Source organism: Coregonus lavaretus (genome assembly GCF_964263955.1).
Source record: "Coregonus lavaretus genome assembly, chromosome: 35".
NCBI lineage: Eukaryota > Metazoa > Chordata > Actinopteri > Salmoniformes > Salmonidae > Coregonus > Coregonus lavaretus.
Genome location: NC_140022.1, coordinates 8,878,022 through 8,901,614, shown reverse-complemented (window position 1 = coordinate 8,901,614; position 23,593 = coordinate 8,878,022). Strand labels below are relative to the sequence as shown.

The following is a 23,593-nucleotide window of genomic DNA, read 5'->3' as shown; positions in this document are numbered from 1 at the left end:
TAATAATTTGGAATATTTTCCCCTCTTAATTTTGTCTACTGTTCTGACTTAGTGGTACACTATAACCTGTTTTAGAGAAATGTCATCATCGAATATTGTAAGAGCTTTCCTTGTCTGCTTATATGCCCCCTTTATTTATCCTACGGTTCTGACTTGGTGGACAGGGAGAACACTGTAAGAACGGCCCATGTTCTGAATTTTGTCGCTGTACAAATAGTTATTGACTACGTCTGTCCTAGCTCACTCATTAATCTCTTAATCGAAATTACGGATTGCCTCTTATCCGCTCGTCGTCCCCTTATGCCATAGTTTGTACATCTCAATTGTCATTAGAAACCACATTTGTTTAAGCAAGTCAGCCATATCAGCTATGTTTTTTTTAAAGGCAGTAAATTAGGTTAAATGAACTGTTTCGCTGCAAGACAAGGCTCTGCTGATAGCCAGGTGTAGCAGTGGTAAGGTGTTGGGACTCTGCTGTTGAGACAGCTTTATGTAGGCCCTAACAGTTTGTGGGCACCATTTGTCACTGTTGTAGTGCAATTAATGTATTGTTTAGTGTTGTGTTGTGGCTTTGCTGGCATGCGTCACATTTTTTTTTTGGGCCCACCAAGATTTACATGCTAAAATCGCCACTGTGGTAGTGACTGTCAGAAATTCCACTGTAATGGCAAACTTGGACTGCTGCTGACCTAACACCAAGACGACGGTCTCATCATATCTAATAAAACGTGGCAAAATAATGTTGTAGGGATTTATTCGGATAGATATTACTAGATCCACAAAAATCTACAATTTATATCTAGCAGGTTTTCTTTTACCCAAATATTTGCCTGTGGGATTAGGGGGACAGTGTTTCTGGTGCCCGTCTTACAAAAAAATAAATAAAGAATCAACCACAAAGTCAATGAATCATAAAATAGAATAAAAATATTTCTGATGATAATAAATGGGTGGTCTCACTTCTAAACTAATCCTCGGCCAGCTGTGGGGTGTTTTGATTTGGCCCTATTTGGTCAATAAGCGTCAGTCATTTATCAATCAATAAGAACTGAATTTGAACTAGTACTGGCAGCTTGACATTTTTATGGGCGACTTTTGTCAGAACTGGTAGTTTACTCTGTTCCCTGTGTTTCCAGGCAGATCTGGCTCTGTGTGTTTGTTATCATAGGCAGCGATAATCGCTCCTCAGGCTCCCACCAGTACAACCCAAAGGAAGGACTCTGAAAGTCCTAAGTTGTGGCCTGAAACATTGTTTTAAATTAGATTCATGAAAGCCGGCATTGTTCGTGTGCCAATGGTGGAAATGGCAGATTAATTTCAGAGAGAAATGGGTCAAGAAAACAGAGAGGAGCTGGAGGGTATAGGACTCTTTTATGACTAGTTTTCAGAGTGAAAATATGTAGGATAAAAATCCCTTGAGGTCTATCATCTAGTTTTTAAAGGGGTCAAAGACAGTAATAGATGGCATAGGCCTGCTAGCAGAAAACATTAGACCATAGATACAATCACTAGGAGGGGAAATAAAAATATAGCTAGCAGACGTGATACACATTACAAAGGAATAACGTAGGCCTATCTAAAACACTTCAGAGGACTTTTAAAAGTACTGCAATTGTTACATACAACCCACATAATCAAAAGTTGCAGTAAAAATACTTGGTACTGATGAGAATGAACCTTTGTGGATGCATTGTTTAAACATGATCTTGATGACAATTCAATGTCCCAGTTTTATCTGAAAGTCTTTCAGTGTTAGTGGCAATGGAGGCATACTGTCAGTAGAACAATGGTCTGTTGGTCGATTCAGGGTACTCCGACTATGATGGAGTGTATCCCCAGCTTTTTCAGGCCATTCTTGGGCAGCTATAAAGAGAGACGTGGGCCTCTAGATTATAGCTATCAGGATGGCGATCGCTGTCACGGGACAAACAGAGCGGATACCAAAGGACAGACTGTATGTGATCGTATCTGATCACATCTGTATGAACCCACTTTAAACCAGAACCAGAACAGAGCTCTAACCTAAGTCATTCAGCTCACATCTCTGGCCCAGACCCCAAGTCCAAAAACTTCACTGGGTAAATTATCTGTTCAGATGATGCATTACCTTTAGACGGCGCTGACACAGCAGAGGAATCTTTCCATAAACAGATGTGTGTGTTTGGAGGGAGGGAGGGAGGGAGAGAGAGAGAGAGAGAGAGAGAGAGAGAGAGAGAGAGAGAGAGAGAGAGAGAGAACACACACACTTCATAAATATTTATCTCACGCATCAGTCTCTCATTTATTGCCAATAAATATCTCCTGCCTCTGACGTCTGCAGCTCATACAGGCTACAGAGGGCAGGAAGGAACATCAAGTGATAGGAGTAACTGTAGATTAATTCTAATCATGTCTATTGCATTTGTTTGGAGGAGCGGATATGATATGGGACTATAGTACTTAATGTAATTGGAATGGAGGCAACTTTTTTTCATTTGTAGTATTCAGTCAATTGTCGTTTTCAGTCATGGCCTACGTGACCCTGTGTTGCTAGTTGCTGCAGGTTGAAGAGGAAAGGTGATGTCCTCAGGACCTTGCTTAGTAAACGGACACACTCCTCTCCTCTGCCCATTACTGTCTGGAACATTGGCTCATTAGGGAAGCTGATTAAATCACTGGGACGAGGGTCAGGCCAACCACTGGAGGGAGGGACGCTGTGCTATGATGAACATGGAGAGAGGGAGGAGGAGATGAAGGGAGACCAAGATAGAAAGAGGTGGAGGGACGGACGGGGAAATCTAGGGGTGTTTGCAGAAGTGAAAAGGAAAGAGGGAGGGACAGAAAGAGTGGGAGGGAGAGAGAGAGAAAGAAAGGAATGTAGTGTTACAGATGGCTCTTCTCCATGTGTTTTGGCTGTGCGGGGAGACTAGACGTTCCTTTCTAATGGAACCCTACAGAGCACAGGCGGAAAGCCACTCAAATCCTTTATCTAATGGAATAACATACTGTGTGTCTGTGTGTGTGTGTCTGAAAAAGAGGGGATGTCAAGAGAAGTTAGGAGGGATGTTACTTTTTCTCTTTTTTCAATTTCAACCAGATTTTTAATTCAGGACTAATTAGGTTCCAGGAAGCCGGCCCTCAAGGTTAAAGGAGAAAGTTGAAGTTTCAAAGAGACAATAATGAGGGTATGTACAGTTGAAGTCGGAAGTTTACATACACATTAACCAAATACATTTAAACTCAGTTTTTCACAATTCCTGACATTTAATCCTAGTAAAAATTCCCTGTCTTAGGTCAGTTAGGATCACCACTTTATTTTAAGAATGTGAAATGTAGGATAATAGTAGAGAGAATTATTTATTTAAGCTTTTATTTCTTTCATCACATTCCCACTGGGTCAGAAGTTTACATACACTCAATTAGTATTTGGTAGCATTGCCTTTAAATTGTTTAACTTGGGTCAAGCGTTTCGGGTAGCCTTCCACAAGCTTCCCACAATAAGTTGGGTGAATGTTGGCCCATTCCTCCTGACAGAGCTGGTGTAACTGAGTCAGGTTTATAGGCCTCCTTGCTCGCACACGCTTTTTCAGTTCTGCCCACAAATGTTCTATAGGATTGAGGTCAAGGCTTTGTGATGGCCACTCCAATACCTTGACTTTGTTGTTCTTAAGCCATTTTGCCACAACTTTGGAAGTATGCTTGGGGTCATTGTCCATTTGGAAGACCCATTTGCGACCAAGCTTTAATTTCCTGACTGATGTCTTGAGATGTTGCTTCAATATATCCACATAATTTTCCTTCCTCATGATGCCATCTATTTTGTGAAGTGCACCAGTCCCTCCTGCAGCAAAGCACCCCACAGCATGATGCTGCCACCCCCGTGCTTCACACTTGGGATGGTGTTCTTCGGCTTACACGCCACCCCCTTTTTCCTCCAAACATAACGATGGTCATTATGGCCAAACAGTTCTATTTTTGTTTCATCAGACCAGAGGACATTTCTCCAAAAAGTACGATCTTTGTCCCCATGTGCAGTTGCAAACCGTAGTCTGTCTTTTTTTATGGCAGTTTTGGAGCAGTGGCTTCTTCCTTGCTGAGCGGCCTTTCAGGTTATGTCGATATAGGACTCGTTTTACTGTGAATATAGATACTTTTGTACCGGTTTCCTCCAGCATCTTCACAAGGTCCTTTGCTGTTGTTCTGGGATTGATTTGCACTTTTCACACCAAAGTACGTTAATCTCTAGGAGACAGAACGTGTCGCCTTCCTGAGCGGTATGACGACTGCATTGTCCCATGGTGTTTATACTTGCGTACTATTGTTTGTACAGATGAATGTGGTACCTTCAGGCGTTTGGAAATTGCTCCCAAGGATGAACCAGACTTGTGGAGGTCTACAATTTTTTTTTCTGAGGTCTTGGCTGATTTATTTTGATTTTCCCATGATGTCAAGGAAAGAGGCACTGAGTTTGAAGGTAGGCCTTGAAATACATCCACAGGTACTCCTCCAATTGACTCAAATTATGTCAATTAGCCTATCAGAATCTTCTAAAGCCATGACATCATTTTCTGGAATTTTCCAAGCTGTTTAAAGGCACAGTCAACTTAGTGTATGTAAACTTCTGACCCACTGGAATTGTGATACAGTGAATTATAAGTGAAATAATCTGTCTGTAAACAATTGTTGGAAAAATTACTTGTGTCATACACAAAGTAGATGTCCTAACCGACTTGCCAAAACTATAGTTTGTTAAAAAGAAATTTGTGGAGTGGTTGAAAAACGAGTTTTAATGACTCCAACCTAAGTGTATGTAAACTTCCGACTTCAACTATATGTAGTACTTTCTCTGTGTTCTGTCTCTGCCCAACAGCCCAAGGCACTTCATTATCACCCTCATTTAACTAATCATCTGATTTTCTGAACCACTTTAAACGGGGCTATGGTTGTGATTGGTTTGGGGAGCACACACTGTCCTGGTTCTTCTCACTTTAGCCCAGTTTGTGCCCCACTTCTGTCTGATGCTGCAGTAAAATTAATTGTATTACATTCTTTCTTTTTTTGAAAAAGAGTTCCAAGTTCTACAAAGTTTTGGGTCCCACTTCTTATCTCCTACTCCTATTCTACCTTTATTATCTCCTACTCCTATTATGACAGAGGTAGCCCAGTGCCCTCTTGTCTATTATGGTGACCACCTGTTAATGAATGTATATCATGTCTAATTCATGCTCATCATGATAATAATAATTGTCTTTTTCACTAACAAGTCTAAACTACAAAGCTCACCTCATTCTCACAGGTCTTGGAGGAATACAAAAAGCACATTTTTATTTTTTTATCAAGCTTGTAAAATAGTCCCACTCTCATTGAAATGTTAGCTGGTCATTCCACCCCCCCTAAAAATAACTAACTCTTCTCTCCCAGACCCCGTCTGCAGTAGGACCCAGGGGCCACCGAGGCGCCAGCTACACAGGGCTCACGAGCTCGTGTGTAATAAGTGGCACAGCCAATTTGGTTCAGTGTGTGGAGAGCCTGGGTGAGGCGCGTGTATAGTGGACCTATAACTCTAAGCATGGCTTAGATAGTTCGTTTTCAACACCTGACAACTCGAACTGAACGTTCCTTTTCCACCAAGACGGGCGGAATACTGTATACAGATCCAGTGCGTACATTAAATGACTTTTGTTGGACAGCAAGGTGTCGACAGGAGCGGGTGGAATTCTTCTAACGAATAAGGACTTTTATGGAGTTTATTTCTTTACTTCGTCTTTGGATAGCTTTGGGATTGTAGAGCGCGGTTGCAGCTCCCCTTTTCCCGCGAAACTCTACCTGGATGGAAACCATGTCACCACAGCAACAGAACGAGCTGAGCCGCAGGACGTCGCTCACCGGGGAGTCCAAGCCCAGCACGCAACATGAAAACAAGAGGGTAAATTAACATCATAGACCAAATCATGTGTTTTTACGCACTCATTCCCGAGAAATGTGAGGATTGTTATACGTTTCCAAACAGTGAAAATAAATGTTTGGTCAAGTAGCTTATTGCAACTGTGTTGTGTTGCGCGCTATGTGGCCTTTAGCGCACGGGCTCACACGGGGATTGCCGGTGCTATGTTCGGACTCACTGTGTTCGCAGGAGGAGGGAGTAAATCGCTGTTAAACCGACCCCTCAGGTTGTAGACACTGATCAGAATATCCATAGACAGATCCAGGAATTAGGCCTATGCAACTCAGTTATTTGCTGATAACAGCACTACCTGTTGCATATCCATGCGTATATGTGCATTGGTGACATTTCAAAAGCATTTCAATGCTTTGAAACCATAGATCTCATACAGTAATAAAATATGACACCTTTGTTTGAAACCTTAGGCCTATATCATATAGCCAACTGTAGGTTATTATAGGCCAATGATCATTCAGTTGGAATGTATAGATTCCCCCTCCGCAGTCTTCTGAACCAGTAGTTGTGTTGTTTGTGTAAAAGCTATGGTGTTGTTCTGTAGCCGAGTATTTCAGTCTCTGGCACCATTAGAGTGTCTGGCTACGTGGGGACTGGCAGCCGTTTGCAAGAGGCTTTACCCACTGCTCTGCTTTGTGTGGAAATAGCAGCTATTCTATAAGCAAGCCTGCCATTAATACCTGGACTGCTTCAGTAATTGAATGTTTGAATAACTATTTCCTGGCTGGGCCACTCAAGGACATTCAGACTTGTCCCGAAGCCACTCCTGCGTTGTTTTGGCTGTGTGCTTAGGATTGTTGTCCTGTTGGAAGGTGAACCTTCGCCCCAGTCTGAGGTCCTGAACACCACGGAGCAGGTTTCCATCAAGGATCTCTCAGTACTTGCTCCGTTCATCTTTCCCTCGATCCTGACTAGTCCCCCAGTCCCTCAGTCCCTACCACTGAAAACATCCCCACAGCATGATGCTCCCAACCTTATGCTTCACAGTAGGGATGGTGCCAGGTTTCCTCCAGACGTGACGCTTGGCATTCAGGCCAAATAGTTCAATCTTAGTTTCATCTGACCAGATAATCTTGTTTCTCATGGTCTGAGAGTCCTTTAGGTGCATTTTGACAAACTCCAAGTGGGCTGTCATGTGCCTTTTACTGAGGAGTGGCTTCCGTCTAGCCACTCTACCATAAAGGCCTGATTGGTGGAGTGCTGCAGAGAGGGTTGTCCTTCTGGAAGGTTCTCCCATCTCCACAGAGGAACTCTAGAGCTCTGTCAGAGTGACCTTCGGGTTCTTGGTCACCTCCCTGACCAAGGCCCTTCTCCCCCAATTGCTCAGCTTGGCCAGGCAGCCAGCTCTAGGAAGAGTCTTGGTGGTTCCAAACTTCTTCCATTTAAGAATGATGGAGGCCACTGTGTTCTTGGGGACCTTCAATGCTGTAGAAATGTTTTTGTACCCTTCAGATCTGTGCCTCGACACAATCTTGTCTCGGAGCGCTATGGACAATTCCTTCGACCTCATGGCTTGGTTGTTGCTCTGACATGCACTGTCAACTGTGGGACCTTATATAGACAGGTGTGCGCCTTTCCAAATCATGTCCAATCAATTGAATTTACCACAGGTGGACTCCAATCAAGTTGTAGAAACATCTCAAGGATGATCAATGGAAACAGGATGCACCTGAGCTCAATTTTGAGTCTCATAGTAAAGGGCCTGAATACTTATGTAAATAAGGTATTTCTGTTTTTTATTTGTAATTCATTTGCAAAAAATTTCGAAATCTGTTTTCTCTTTGTCATTATGTGTGTAGATTGATGAGGGGGAAAACTGGTTTAATCAATTTTAGAATAAGGCTGTAACGTAACAAAATGTGGAAAAAGTCAAGGGGTCTGAATACTTTCCGAATGTACTGTATATTACTGTGTCATAATAACTGTCATTACTAATGTAGTATAGATGCCTTCCTTATAATCAGTAGTGACAGCTGATGTCATCTTATGCCAACTGTCCTCCCAGGATAGGTCCTAACTGTTTAGGTCAGCAAATTTGGCTGCTGACCAGCAGGCTAGAGAACCCTGATAGGCTTAACATAAATAATTGTACCGTTGAGGAAACATGATTATGCCTAGTGATGACACAAACCATTATTTGATGCAAAAGTGATCTGTACAGTTCAGAATTGGATAACATTTACTTTGAGATGACCTTGAAATAGAACAGGCAATGCTTTACATTGTTGCCCAATGTGCCATGTAGTAACTTTTTATAACCGACTACTCTGGTAACCTGTTGTAACGCAATTAATCAGCTGTACATTGGTGACCTCAGATGAGGTATGACTGACCCCACAGTTGCACACTGGGTTACCTGTAGAATTCAGATTGGAATGACATCTGATTTTCCTATTTACGTATTCACTTTAGATTTCTTTAACCTTAAAATTAGAGAATCCACCCTCCAATCCAATTTGGACTCCCAGTCCATTGAATGAATGACGAATGACATTTATTGTCCCTCAAAAGGAACGTGTGTGCAGAGCTCCCCACAGGCTATACCTACAGTACATTACAGGAGACATCCCTCACTGAGCGAGAACCCCAGTCCTCTCCTGTCAACACAATAACCTCCACTGTTAAATTCACTTCCCTCAGACTGTCTGTTTGGAGGCCATGCTAGCGCTGACTGCTGACACCAAAGTCGATGACGAACGATCGCATACATCTACTGTAAACGTTTCTCTTTACCTCAGACTTGTGCAATGTTTAGGCTACGCCACAGTGCGTTTTTTAAAACCGTTGTTTTATCAGGATATGCTGTATGTCTCTGTCCAGCTAGCCGCTGCTGTGTGTACTGTAAATAAGGTAAACCCCATTAGGGAACATTAGTCAGAGTTGAAGACATATTTGGGCTGTTGGATCAGAGTCTCTGCTGTGTCTGGCCTGTCTGGCCAGCTCTCTTCAAATCAAATCAAATCAAATGTTATTTGTCACATACACATGTTTAGCTGATGTTATTGCGGGTGTAGCGAAATGCTTGTGTTTCTAGCTCCAACAGTGCAGTATATCTAACAATTCACCACAATACACACAATATACACAATCTAAAAGTAAAAGAATGGAATATATAAGGAATATATAAATATTAGGATGAGCAATGTCGGAGTGGCAGACTAAAATACAGTAGAATTGAATACAGTATATACAGTGAGGGGGAAAAAGTATTTGATCCCTGCTGATTTTGTACGTTTGCCCACTGACAAAGACATGATCAGTCTATAATTTTAATGGTAGGTTTATTTGAACAGTGAGAGACAGAATAACAACAAACATTTTAATGGTAGGTTTATTTGAACAGTGAGAGACAGAATAACAACAACAAAATCCAGAAAAACGCATGTCAAAAATGTTAGAAATTGATTTGCATTTTAAGGTCAGACGTTTCTTGTAGTTGGCCCCCAGGTTTGCACACATCTCAGGAGGGATTTTGTCCCACTCCTCTTTGCAGATCTTCTCCAAGTCATTAAGGTTTCGAGCCTGACGTTTGGCAACTCGAACCTTCAGCTCCCTCCACAGATTTTCTATGGGATTAAGGTCTGGAGACTGGCTAGGCCACTCCAGGACCTTAATGTGCTTCTTCTTGAGCCCCTCTTTTGTTGCCTTGGCCGTGTGTTTTGGGTCATTGTCATGCTGGAATACCCATCCACGACCCATTTTCAATGCCCTGGCTGAGGGAAGGAGGTTCTCACCCAAGATTTGATGGTACATGGCCCCGTCCATCGTCCCTTTGATGCGGTGAAGTTGTCCTGTCCCCTTAGCAGAAAAACACCCCCAAAGCATAATGTTTCCACCTCCATGTTTGACGATGGGGATGGTGTTCTTGGGGTCATAGGCAGCATTCCTCCTCCTCCAAACACGGCGAGTTGAGTTGATGCCAAAGAGCTCCATTTTGGTCTCATCTGACCACAACACTTTCACCCAGTTCTCCTCTGAATCATTCAGATGTTCATTGGCAAACTTCAGACGGCCCTGTATATGTGCTTTCTTGAGCAGGGGGACCTTGCGGGCGCTGCAGGATTTCAGTCCTTCACGGTGTAGTGTGTTACCAATTGTTTTCTTGGTGACTATGGTCCCAGCTGCCTTGAGATCATTGACAAGATCCTCCCGTGTAGTTCTGGGCTGATTCCTCACCATTCTCATGATCATTGCATCTCCACGAGGTGAGATCTTGCATGGAGCCCCAGGCAGAGGGAGTTATTTTGTTTTTCTTCCATTTGCGAATAATCGCACCAACTGTTGTCACCTTCTCACCAAGCTGCTTGGCGATGGTCTTGTAGCCCTTTCCAGCTTTGTGTAAGTCTACAATCTTGTCCCTGACATCCTTGGAGAGCTCTTTGGTCTTGACCATGGTGGAGAGTTTGGAATCTGATTGATTGATTGCTTCTGTGGACAGGTGTCTTTTATACAGGTAACAAGCTGAGATTAGGAGCACTCCCTTTAAGAGTGTGCTCCTAATCTCAGCTCGTTACCTGTATAAAGACACCTGGGAGCCAGAAATCTTTCTGATTGAGAGGGGGTCAAATACTTATTTCCCTCATTAAAATGCAAATCAATTTATAACATTTTTGACGTGTTTTTCTGGATTTTTTGTTTTGTTATTCTGTATCTCACTGTTAAAATAAACCTACCATTAAAATTATAGACTGATCATATCTTTGTCAGTGGGCAAACGTACAAAATCAGCAGGGGATCAAATACTTTTTTCCATCACTGTACATATGAGATGAGTAAAGCAAAAATATGTAAACATTATTAGAGTGACTAGTGTTCCATTATTAAAGTGGCCAGTGATTTTCAAGTCTATGTATATGGGGCAGCAGCCTCTAAGGTGCAGCGTTACGTAACCGGGTGGAAGCCACCTAGTGATGGCTATATAACAGTCTGATGGCCTTGAGATAGAAGCTGTTTTTCAGTCTCGGTTCAAGCTTTGATGCACCTGTACTGACCTCGCCTTCTGGATGATAGCGGGGTGAACAGGCAGTGGCTCGGGTGGTTGTTGTCCTTGATTATATTTTTGGCCTTCCAGTGCTGTAGGTGTCCTGGAGGGCAGGTAATTTGCCCCTGGTGATGCGTTGGGCAGACCGCACCACCCTCTGGAGAGCCCTGCGGTTGCGGGCGGTGCAGTTGCCATACCAGGCGGTGATACAGCCCAACAGGATGCTCTCAATTGTGTATCTGTAAAAGTTTGAGGGTTTTAGGTGCCAAGCCAAATTTCTTCAGCCTCCTGAGGTTGAAGAGCCGCTGTTGCGCCTTCTTCACCACACTGTCTGTGTGGGTGGACCATTTAAGATCGTCAGTGGTGTGTACGCCGAGGAACTTGAAGCTTTCCACCTGCTCCACAGCGGTCCCGTCGATGTGGATAGGGGGGTGCTCCCTCTGCTGTTGCCTGAAGTCCAAGATCAGCTCCTTTGTTTTGTCGACGTTGAGGGAGAGGATATTTTCCTGGCACCACACTCCCAGGGCCTTCACCTCCTCTCTGTAGGCTGTCTCGTCATTGTAGGTAATCAGGCCTACTACTGTTGTGTCGTCTGCAAACTTGATGATTGAGTTGGAGGCGTGCGTGACCACACAGTCATGGGTGAACAGGGAGTACAGTAGGGGGCTGAGCACGCACCCTTGTGGGGCCCCTGTGTTTAGGATCAGCGAAATGGAGGTGTTGTTTCCTACCTTCACAACCTGGGGGCGGCCCGTCAGGAAGTCCAGGACCCAGTTGCACAGGGCGGGGTTCAGACCCAGGGCCCCAAGCTTAATGATGAGCTTGGAGGGTACTATGGTGTTGAATGCTGAGCTATAGTCAATTAACAGAATTCTTACATAGGTATTCCTCTTGTCCAGATGGGATAGGGCAGTGTGCAGTGCGATGGCGATTGCATCGTCTGTGGATCTATTGGGGCGGTAAGCAAATTGAAGTGGGTCTAGGGTGTCAGGTAAGGTCTTCCTCTGTTTCTCCACCCCATTATACCTCTCTCTCTCTCTGTGTTTCCCTCTATCATACCCCTCTCTCTCGCTATCTCCACCCCTATCATACCCCTCTCTCTCGCTATCTCCACCCCTATCATACCCCTCTCTCTCTCTCTATCTCCACCCCTATCATACCCCTCTCTCTCTCTCTATCTCCACCCCTATCATACCCCTCTCTCTCTCTCTCTATCTCCACCCCTATCATACCCCTCTCTCTATCTCCACCCCTATCATACCCCTCTCTCTCTCCTCCACAGAGGATGAAGTCTCTGAGCCATCGTCGACAGTCTGCTCCCTCTCTGGTAATCAACAAAGCCCTGACCAGATCCAGAACATTCTCCAGGTATGTTGGGGGACCAGGGACATTTCTCATAAACTAGGTGTAAAGGTCAAATCCTAGCAAAAAAAAAAGACAACTCAAAGTTTCCTACAAATCTCCCATCAATATCACACTCAGAGCTTGAGTTAAAAGTGGGTTTTCCAGTTAGGATTCAGCTCTCACGGTAGAGCTCTCAAAGTTGCCTTGGGTTGTGATGATCAGAGAGGTCAAGGGTCACACTGGTTAAACATGAGGAGACCGCTTGCGTGAGTTTGTGCAAGTGAGAGTGTATGTGTGTGCATGTGTGTTTTTGTACGTGTGTGTGTGTGTACGTGCGTACCCTGGTCAAACATGAGGAGACAGCAGTGCACTCTTAGAAAAAAGGGTTCTTCGGTACTCACCATAGGAGAACCCTTTTTGGTTCTGTGGAAAGGGTTCTACATGGAACTCAAAAGGGTTCTTCAAAGGGTTATCCTATGGGGACAGCCGAAGAACCCTTTTAGGTCCTAGATAGCAGCCTTTTTTCTAAGAGTGTGTGTTTGCAGTCTGAGTTAGCAGTCACATCCCCTCCCATCCTGGATGTGTATCAGGGTCATTACTGCTTAGACGACCCCTGGGACTTTGAGCTGTGATTTAGAGGTGTGGAAGGAGCTGAACCAAGTTTTTAATCGAGTGAGAGTTGTGCCTACGTCTTCCAAATACTCTGAGGTGTGATATCACAATCTGCACCGCAGTACAGACGCTTAACAGGAAGGAGCTGAACAACTTCATTACTAAGAGAGGAACATAGTTTTTCCATCTGTTTGTGTGTGTGCACATATATGTCAAGGTGGTCGTGACGTTAATGGTTCAAATGACATTGATCTCCAGTTGTTTTTGTACACACACACACACACACACACACAGAGTGCCTAGTCCTAGAGTGGTTCTCCTCTCAGGCATCACTAATCCTCTCAGATAGCTAATCCATCCCAATCAGGATCGGGGATCTATTAATATCCTTGGCTTTGACCCCCAGTCCAGGGCAGTGAATAACCATGTTAAAGAGACACTGGAGGTGTGTTCATCCTCCCTGGTAACTACTAGCCTAACTGACCCCTTTCACAGCAGGAACACATTCCATTTAATTCAACCCTTCAATCACAACCACATAATGTTGATTCACTGAACTGAAGTTTCTGCATACATTTGTTCCCTTTTGTTAGGATTGTTTCGGTTGTATAATTTGGGTAGGAAAAAATAGATGTATTTATTCTAGAAAAGTGTGTTTAGATTGGATCTATACCTGGTATTGTCTTCCCAGAGAGAGCTTCCTGGTTCCTGTGTGTCCAGAGACGTGCCCATTCGTCCAGTCGTTCCTGTGTCCTGATAGGGCGTTCCTCCTGCACAGCCACGTCACGCTGAAGACAGGGCTGCAGACGCAGGACAGAGACTTCTTCCTCTTCACCGACATCCTCATCATCGCCAAGGCCAAGTAAGAGCGAGAGAGGGAGGTGGGAGATAGAGGGGGTAAAGAGAGAGAAAGAGAAGGGGGATGACAGAAGGGCAGTGAATGAACATGAAAGTGTGGGGGTGTGTGTGTGTGTCTCTGACATCTGTTGTGTCGTCATCCTCAGGTCTCCCACACACTTCAAGCTGAAGGCCCAGGTGTGTGTCGGTGAGATGTGGACAGCCCAGTGTATGGAGGAGGTGTGTGAGGGCAGCACCAACCCGGAGAAGAGCTTCGTCATGGGCTGGCCCACCTGCAACTGTGTAGTCACCTTCAGGTACACAACAGACACTCTGGGTCTGCAATCTGCACTGCATATTTCTGAGCAGTGAAGCATTGCTTATATATGCAGCAGGGGAGGCTGGTGGGAGGAGCTATTAGAGGATGGCTGGAATGGAATTAATGGAACTTAATCAAGCAGGGGATTTCCATATGCTTGACGTGTTTGATACATTCCATCTATTCCATTCCAGCCATTACCACAATGAGCCCGTCCTCCTATAGCTCCTCCCACCAGCCTCCTCAGATACAGTATGACCTTCATGGGTTGTATATATTTCAACCTGGTAAATTTTTACAGGTGGTTCTATAAGTTGCTGTAGAAAGTGTTTAGGTTCTTATTTGATATGTTTAGGTGGCTTGTGCTGTTGACGTTGTTCTGACGTTTATGGTTTATCTTTACCAGCTCTGAGGTCCAGAAGGAGAGATGGCTCTCCCTGCTCAAAAGGTGAGCAACAGATAAGCCATTATGGTTTCTTCTACTGTAAACAAATGTTGATGTGAGTCCAGTATGTGTTCTCCCTGTGGGCTAAATCCTCACCTTCCTGTTTTTCCAGTCGAATAAAAGAGGAGAAGGAAAAGGATGATCCTAAAACCATTCCACTGAAGGTGTTTGGCAAAGGCATCGGGAGTTGTGCTCAGGCCGTCAGTAAGACCTTGGCTGTCAGTAACTCTGATTCTACCAATGAGGTTGTCCGACTCGCTCTGCAGCAGTTTGGTGTCACGGTGTGTATAGAATTGAGCAATACTGTTTTTTTGTGTCTTGTGCTGTTGTTATCTTGACTAATGTAGTTTTTGGAGTGTTTTTGTTTGTAATCTTGTTTCTTAGAATATCTTTGTCTGTGTTCCATAGAGCTGTGTGAAGGACTACCAGCTGTGGGTGAGCTCCAAGAGGGACAACGCCCCTTACCCTCTCATTGGTGAGATTCTAACACCAAGGTCTTGTCTATTGGTTGATTCCCTGGTGTGTTAGTTGAATTAGGTGTTGAATCAGGTGTGTTAGTGCTGGCCTGGAACTAAATCCTACTGGAACCCCTGACCTCTGACCTTTACCCCCTGACCCTCTCCCAGGTCACGAGTTCCCTTTCAGTATCCAGATGAGTCATGTGCGGGAGCCCCTGTCCCAGCCGGGCGGTAGGGACACAGTTCCGCCTCCAGACAGACAGAGGGCGATGCACCGCGACCAGCTACAGGTGGATAAACAGTGCCAGTTCATCCTCAAGACCCGACGCAGCTCCACAACAACAACGCCTGTGATTGGTGAGGACTGAGGAGGCGCTTAATGCACTAATACTAGTCTATAAATGGTTTATTAGTGGTCTATTACTGGTCTGTTACTGATAGTCGAGGATTGGCTTTGGGGCTCGTTTTTGCTGTCACGCTTTCTCTTGCCACTCTATTGCTTCCTCTTTCTCTCCTCTGTGCCCCACTGCAAATGATTTGATCTCACTCTGTTGTGACCACGTCCTGTCTGACCTGACATCTCTCTCCAGTAGACCCAGCTCAGAAGCCCTTCAAGCGAAGGCGTTCTCTCATCAACTGGGCTTTCTGGAAAGGCTCCAATCCTAACCTCCACAGTTCCTCCACAAACCTCTCCTCACCCGCCCCCGGCTACCTGTTCGGCCAATCGCTGAGCACCATCTGTTGGGACAACTCCCTGCCCAAGCCCGTCATGGTGAATGATGTCGCAGTGATATCAGAATGATATCATCAGTGATTTGAGGAAGTCGATTGAAAATTAATCAAACTCTTATCTGCAACCTCTGTCTGTCTCTCTGTCTGTCTCTCTAGGACATGCTGGTGTTTCTGTACAATGAGGGTCCGTTCACGCGGGGAATATTCCGACGGTCGGCGGGGGCGAGGGCGTGTCGTGACCTCAGGGACAGACTGGATTCTGGGGCTCAGGATGTCTCGCTGACACGGGAACACGTCTTCATCATTGCTGCTGTGTTCAAGGTACACGCTCTAAAACACGCTAGACAACTCCGAAGTCTGTGGCGGCAGAATGACATCAGTTATACCATTGTTATGATGTGTTATGTAGGCCTAATGGCAGACGGAGGGTTCAAGTGAAGTGGAACCAAATGTACTTTCATCACCTGAGAAAAACAGGTTTAACCTTTGCTTAGTAAATCTGGTCACCTTGTAGGACCATGGCAGATGAAGCTGCAGCTGTCACATTGATGCTGTAGTGTTGAGGTTGTCCTCTTAAATGTAGTCTTTGGGCAAGAAAAACACAAAAATAACCGCATTGAACTATATAACTGATCAATGCACCATCATACCAGGTCATTTAATGCTTTAAAAACAAAAACATTTATGAATAAGATATTTGGCTACAGAAGTGCAATTTCTTACCATTCTCTACAGTGGCTACAGTTAGCTAAGGAACTAGCTACGTCGGTCGCGGCGCAAATGACCAGAATGACACATCGATGAACCACCAAAGGCACACCCCATTTCTGTTTGAAAATTGAGAAAGAGGCGGAGTTGGAAGGTTTTTCGTGCCCAAAGTCGACCTTTAAGCTATGTGAATGACTCGTGTCAGCGAAGGACATTGTCCTTACTTGCCAAGTGTTACATTACACCTGTGCACTTGTGGTGTGTTGTTGTCGTAGTGTGTGTGTGCCAGGTAATTGACCTATATCTGAAAGATAATTAATCTCATCCAATCCAATTATCGACTCTATGGGTGACACACATACGAGTCCATAGCAACGCAGCACAGGCTGTACCAAAAACAATAGCTAAGTAGAGATATGGTTGTCAAATTTAATCTGTAGCTCATAATCCGGTAATCTGGTAGGGATCCACTGAACAAATCTGAAGACATTAACAGTTACATCTAAAAGTCTATGACAACAAATTAAGGTTTTCACCTAAAACTTCACCTCAAAATGAACTTCAATTACATTTTATTGTTGTATGTTTTTTCCTCTATAAATTGTCAGTCTAGTGACTCTGGTCTCTGTCTCAATATTCAGGACTTCCTACGGAACATTCCGGGCAGTCTGCTGTGTTCCGACCTCTATGAACAGTGGAAGGATGTGATGGAGGAAGCAGAATCAGAGGAGGCAGAGGAGGAGGAGCAGGCACGGGATATAACGAGGTAACACACTCACACAGACAGACAGACAGACAGACACTTTCCATCCTCACCTGAATCAGCAGTAGGCTACTGGGATAAGTGTCGTAATAGGCTGAGTAATGAATCAGGTGACTTAGTTATGAAAGAGAAACTCCTCTAGATAGTTAATACAGAGTGCCAGGAACCACTGCTTCCCTCAGCTCCGTGTTCTAATCATAGAGATCGTTTTATCTCAATCGTTCACAAAGCTTTTCAGCTAGCTGCTCTAAACAGGCATAGCCCAGGGTTAGGGAACTCAAGAGAAGGACAGCTTCAGTACGACTGTAGGCCGCTTTAAAGTAGGAAAATATCGGGCAAACTGAATATTCCTCCTGGGCATTTAGTTGGTATCAACTATTTGTTATCGATTCGTTCCACCCAGTCACAAGGGAGCCGCATGAGAGAGGGAGAGAGAGAACTAGGTTGTGACCTTTAGTCAAAGTAGAGAGCGAGTGAGCTGTTATGTTAGCATTCATTTCTGGGACAGAAAGCGGAGTCCATGTTCAGCTGGAGGTAGAGGTTGCCCTTTAAGACAGATCTAGGATCAGATTACCACGTTACCTTAGCCCTAATCCTAATCAAAACCATCAGGCTAATGAGAAACATCTGACCATGTGTCAGTCATTTAGGGGCAGCTTGTACCTACACGTACACAAATCAAATCAAGTTGTATTGTTTGTATTTCGTTGTATTTTAAATTTGTGTGACTGTCCTTGTCCATCAGTGTTTTTCTACGTGTCATGTGTTGTGTTTTTTGTAAACCCCAGGAAGAGTAGCTGCTGCTTCTGCAAAAGCTAATGGGGATCTGAATAAACAAACCAGCGTCTGGAGTTATTCCTGTCAGGGAAAACTCAAGGCCCTGTTCATACTGTAAATAATACACATTTTGATAACCAATAATAAACGTTGACCCATCTGTGACTCTCCTTCGCTGCAGGCTGATTGGTCTACTGCCCAAAGAGAACGCCCTGCTGCTACGCTACGTGGTCGCCATGCTGAACAGTATACAGGAAAACGCCCATGACAACCAGATGAATGCCTTCAACCTATCTGTGTGCATTGCTCCCAGCATGCTCTGGGCTCCGGGCCCCAGCAGCCCCGAGGTGGAGGGGGAGGGCGCCAAGAAGGTGAGGGGACGACTGGAGGGGTAATACACATAAGCACTTTCCCCTTGATCCCTAACCTTTGTTTGACCTATAACCCTTAGCCTTTAACCCCAACATCAACCCTTACCTAAACACAAACAATTTGACCCCTAACCTTTACCTAGGCTAGGCTCCACTTCAGCCTTTATCCTGTAACCTAGTGAACAGTCACTCAACAACACTGGAAAACCAAAGTAGAGTAACAGTTAACAGTAATGAGATAGTTAACATGTAGCTGGAAACATAACAGTAATGAGACTGTTAACATGTAGCTGGAAACATAACAGTAATGAGATAGTTAACATGTAGCTGGAACCATAACAGTAATGAGACTGTTAACATGTAGCTGGAAACATAACAGTAATGTGACGGTTAACATGTAGCTGGAAACATAACAGTAATGAGACTGTGGGTTGGTAACATGTAGCTGGAAACTTAACAGGGACTCGCTGGGAAATATGCAAAGCATTTCCTTCAGCCTGCAGGGTCAGCACTCTTCTCACACTCGTCTTGCAACGTGAACAGACACACACACACACTACCCCTTCCCTCGTTGTGGGTGTAGCAGTTAATTCTATGGCTAACAGATTTGTCTGACTGCTCAGCTCACAGAAATGTAACATTGCAAAAATGTATTATGCAACAAAGTCTTAGGTTACAAGTAAGTTCATGTGTTCCATAGCCAGTTCAACAGCCCCTAGAAGCTTATCTCGCGCACTGAGACTGAAAATACAGACAAAGCAACATCAATGTAACCATCAGAGCCATTTTGGTGCTGCATTTGTGTCAGTTCATCACCATATCAACGGAATGTCTAACCTACTCGGAATAGATTGTTCTTTCTCTGAGAAGGTTATCTGGTAAATTCCCACCACTTTCGTCACTCCTTCGTTACTGTTTCATACAGTTAGAAAGCTGTGTTACTGTTTCATAAAGTTAGAAAGCTGTGAAGGCCTTTGTCCTAAGAATAGACTCACTTCTCTATCTTGGAGACTGATTTCGCAACTTCTCACGAGAAAAACACGGTGTCTTAAATTATAGTTATTTGTTTAACTCAAGGCCTAGTAAAAAGATACATAGAGCTCAGAATCTGTAGTAGTTCCTCCAGGTTAAAGACCTGTTCCCTTGTCCTGTCCCTAGGTGTGTGACCTGGTGAGGTATATGATAGAACACTGCCAGGAGGTCCTGGGAGAGGATGTCACCTCTCTGTTTGGAGGTCTACCCCGGAAACGCGCCGAATCGGGTATCTCACACACCCTAACATCTCTGTTTATGCAAAGATTCCCCTGCTCAAAAGCACACACCATCTAATGTTCTCCTCTTTCTCTCTCTGTCCCCCTCTATCTCTCTCTTTCGCCTTCTCTCACTCTCTCCACAGACGTGTCTTCCTTCCACCTGACCGACTCGTCTTATGACAGCCTGGAGAACATGCTGAATGATGACAGCAGTGAGTCTCCAGGCCTCCACACCTCACGGCGGCGCTGGAGAGCCAAACCCCTGCAGGGCAGCCTGGACTCTGTCCTCACCCTGAGCGACTGTGACCTGGACCAACCCGACCTGGACACAGACCCCGACACCACAGACCCCCAATCTGGCAACCACCACCACCGCGATACGATCACACAATCTGGATCTGGCGACATCCTCCAGCCCTCAACCCCATCCCGAGGCAGGACCAGGAAACTCAGCCCAGCTGCGACCCCCTCCTCCTGTCCCAGCCCCCCAGCCCCTCGGAGGGGGGGGAGGAGGTGCTCAGAGCCGGCCATAGGGTACTCTGTAGCCAGCTTCGTGGAGCGACTGGCAGGGAACGCAGACAGGCTGGGCAGCATTGATGGGGAGATGTTTCACAGCTTACGGAAGGATGGACAGACACAGACACATGAACCCACACACACAGGGGAGTGGAATAGCAGTAAGGCTGCATGTGAGGGTTCGGGGTCACAAGGTGCGCAGACACGAAGCCGGGACGCGATCTACTCCAGTCTCTCTTCGCCGCCCACCTCCCCCACCCCCACACGCTCTTCCATGGACTCCCTGGACAACCTCTTCTCCCACTCCAGCATCCAGTCCGCTCCATTCTGGCAACCCAGGGCGGGGACCAACGCCGCAAGATTGACTCCCTCCCCTGCTCCTTCTGGTCCTCCTCTCCCTCTAACCCCCATATCTTCCTCTACTTCCACCCATAGTCTACCCATCCCCACCCCCAGCCCAGCTCCAGGCCAAGGGCTCAGTCCCAATATCTCTCCGCCGAAGGAGATCCCTTCCTGGGGTACACTGAAGGCCAGCAGGGGGCTCCATCCCAACACCTGGTTGAAGAGAGGCCGCAGACTGTCCCTATCGCAGCAGGATGATGAGGGGGGTGTGGTGAGTTCAGTTACATGTGGTTGTTGTCGTTGTTTATTAGTACTGTTCATTCATGGAATATCTCTCTCTCTCACACAGACTCATACTTTCTCTTTCACTATCTCTGTAGGTGGCCTCCACTAACAAGACTCTCCCCTCTAGCAAGTCATGTCAGGATAAAGGAGGGCTGAAACAGTTGTCTGAGGACCCCCCCAATTCCAGCATGACCAGCTGCCCCCCAAAGGCAGGAGGGGTGCAGGATCGGGGCAGGGTGACCAAGGACCGAAGATCCAGTCAAGGCTCGGTGAGCCCACCATCGCACCAGAGGTCCCAGGGGCATTTCCACTACTGCTGCTCTCCCTGTTACCAACCCACAGACAGACCCCTCACTGTCAAAGAGCTGAGAGAGATACACAGCCGGGCCTGCGCAGCGAGCAACACAGGATATGATGTCACAAAACAGGGCAGCCGTACCCCTCCTCAACATGTGTTCTTTGGGCAGGGTGGACCCAGCTTGTCCCTAGCCAGGCAGAAGTCCTACTCCCTAGCCCCAGGCATGGAGGGTCTCTCCGGGGGCAGGTGTTCCCAGCGCCGGAGCTCCGAGCCTGGGACAGCACATCTAGGCGAAGCCCTGGTTCTGGATAAGACCTCACACCCGGAGAGGCTTCACAGAGAGGCCAAACTGGGTCAGAGGTCAAAGTCAGTGGACGGGTCCCAAGACCTGGGGTTGAAGGTGTCCGACACGGACCGAAGCGGGGATCCCAGGTTCTGCCTGTCTCCCTCCGCCACCAAGGCTGTGAGGGACTATTTCTCGTCTCACACGTGCAGCAATCCCAATAGTGGTCAACAGGTGGCGCTAGCCCTGATTCAGGGGCAGAGGGAGAGGCTCAGGAGGTGTAGTGATCCCATGCTGGAGCCTGACTTTGACCAACTGCTCTTTGCTGAAGAGTCCTACGTGTGAGACCATCACTGGTTGTGAACAGTCACTCTAATGCTTCTACATACGGCTGTGAATGTACAGATGCAGTCATTTAGGACCATAAGAACCAAAACATAGTGCTTATAAGAATTATATTATATTATTATAAGAATCACGGATATAACAACCTTCTGCTTATTGTGGACAAACATTTCTATACTTACAATGCACTTTGCTTTTTAGAATCAAGTGGTATATTCTTATAGATTCTCCTAAAAGCGCTCACTGAAATGAATGTATTATGCAAGGGAAGAGTAGTTTCAGATTATGTAATGTGTTGTTTTAGATCGCAGAAGTGAACAAATGTACTTTAGGAATCAGGCTATTTGGTTGGATTACATGTAAGATTATTCACAGGGACCCTTGCAGTGGACTGCCTATGATCAGTGTAAGATTTCTAAAACGTTTACTGCTAAACAAAAATTCCTTACTAAACCTTGTCATATTTATGCAAGGCTGTGATTTTTGCATTTACAGTATTTTGTAAATAACAAAAACAATCTTGAGCCATTTAATCAATGTTGATAATGATAAAGCAAGCGCTTTAAACTTACAGTTGTAGAGTTTTTTTTTTTTTTTACTCTGTATTTCAATCTATACTGTGCATTCGGAAAGAATTCAGACCCCTTGACTTTTTCCACGTTTTGTAACGTTACAGCCTAATTATAAAATTTATAAATTGTATTTTTCACTCATCTACACACAATACCCCATAATGACAAAATAAAAACAGGTTTTTTGATTTTTTTTGCAAATGTATTAAAAATAAAAAAAACGTAAGTATAACATTTACATAAGTATTCAGACCCTTTACTCAGTACTTTGTTGATTACAGCCTCAAGTCTTCTTGGGTATGACGCTACAAGCTTGGCACACCTGTATTTGGGGAGTTTCTCCCATTCTTCTCTGCAGATCCTCTCAAGCTCTGTCAGGTTGGATGGGGCGCGCCGCTGCACAGCTATTTTCAGGTCTCTCCAGAGATGTTAGATCGGGTTCAAGTCCGGGCTCTGGCTAGGCCACTCAAGGACATTCAGACTTGTCCTGAAGCCACTCCTGCGTTGTTTTGGCTGTGTGCTTAGGATTGTTGTCCTGTTGGAAGGTGAACCTTCGCCCCAGTCTGAGGTCCTGAACACCACGGTGCAGGTTTCCATCAAGGATCTCTCAGTACTTGCTCCGTTCATCTTTCCCTCGATCCTGACTAGTCTCCCAGTCCCTGCCACTGAAAAACATTCCCACAGCATGATGCTGCCACCACCATGCTTCACCGTAGGGATGGTGCCAGGTTTCCTCCAGACGTGACGCATGGCATTCAGGCCAAAGAGTTAAATCTTGGTTTCATTAGACCAGAGAATCTTGTTTGTCATGTCTGAGAGTCCTTTAGGTGCCTTTTGGCAAACTCCAAGTGGGCTGTTATGTGCCTTTTACTGAAGAGTGGTTTCCGTCTGGCCACTCTACCATAAAGGCCTGATTGGTGGAGTGCTCCAGAGATGGTTGTCCTTCTGGAAGGTTCTTCCATCTCCACAGAGGAACTCTAGAGCTCTGTCAGAGTGACCATCGGGTTCTTGGTCACCTCCCTGACCAAGGACTTTCTCCCCCGATTGCTCAATTTGGCCGGGTGGCCAGCTCTAGGAAAAGTCTTGGTGGTTCCAAACTACTTCCATTTAAGAATGATGGAGGCCACTGTGTTCTTGGGGACCTTCAATGCTGCAGAAATGTTTTGGTACCCTTCCCCAGATCTGTGCCTTGACATAATCCTATCTCGGCACTCTACGGACAATTATTTCGGTCTCATGGCTTGGTTTTTGCTCTGACATAATAATAATAATAATATGGCATTTAGCAGACGCTTTTATCCAAAGCGACTTACAGTCATGTGTGCATACATTTTTACGTATGGGTGGTCCCGGGGATCGAACCCACTACCCTGGCGTTACAAGCGCCATGCTCTACCAATTGAGCTACAGAGGA

General features: G+C 45.3%; 1 protein-coding gene across 1 annotated transcript; it reads left to right on the top strand.

Annotated features, from left to right (window-relative positions):
• Nucleotides 1–12,204: 12,204 nt before the first annotated feature.
• Nucleotides 12,205–21,993, top strand: LOC311109551 (rho GTPase-activating protein 20-like; the record flags this gene model as incomplete). Its single annotated transcript, XM_084152471.1, has 14 exons — nt 12,205–12,287; nt 13,567–13,737; nt 13,880–14,029; nt 14,438–14,479; nt 14,589–14,757; nt 14,885–14,951; nt 15,103–15,291; nt 15,525–15,706; nt 15,823–15,987; nt 17,016–17,140; nt 18,096–18,285; nt 19,444–19,546; nt 19,682–20,667; nt 20,777–21,993. 14 exons carry the CDS (start codon nt 12,205–12,207, stop codon nt 21,605–21,607), a joined length of 3,453 nt encoding a protein of 1,150 aa, XP_084008597.1. The 3' UTR covers nt 21,608–21,993.
• Nucleotides 21,994–23,593: the final 1,600 nt, after the last annotated feature.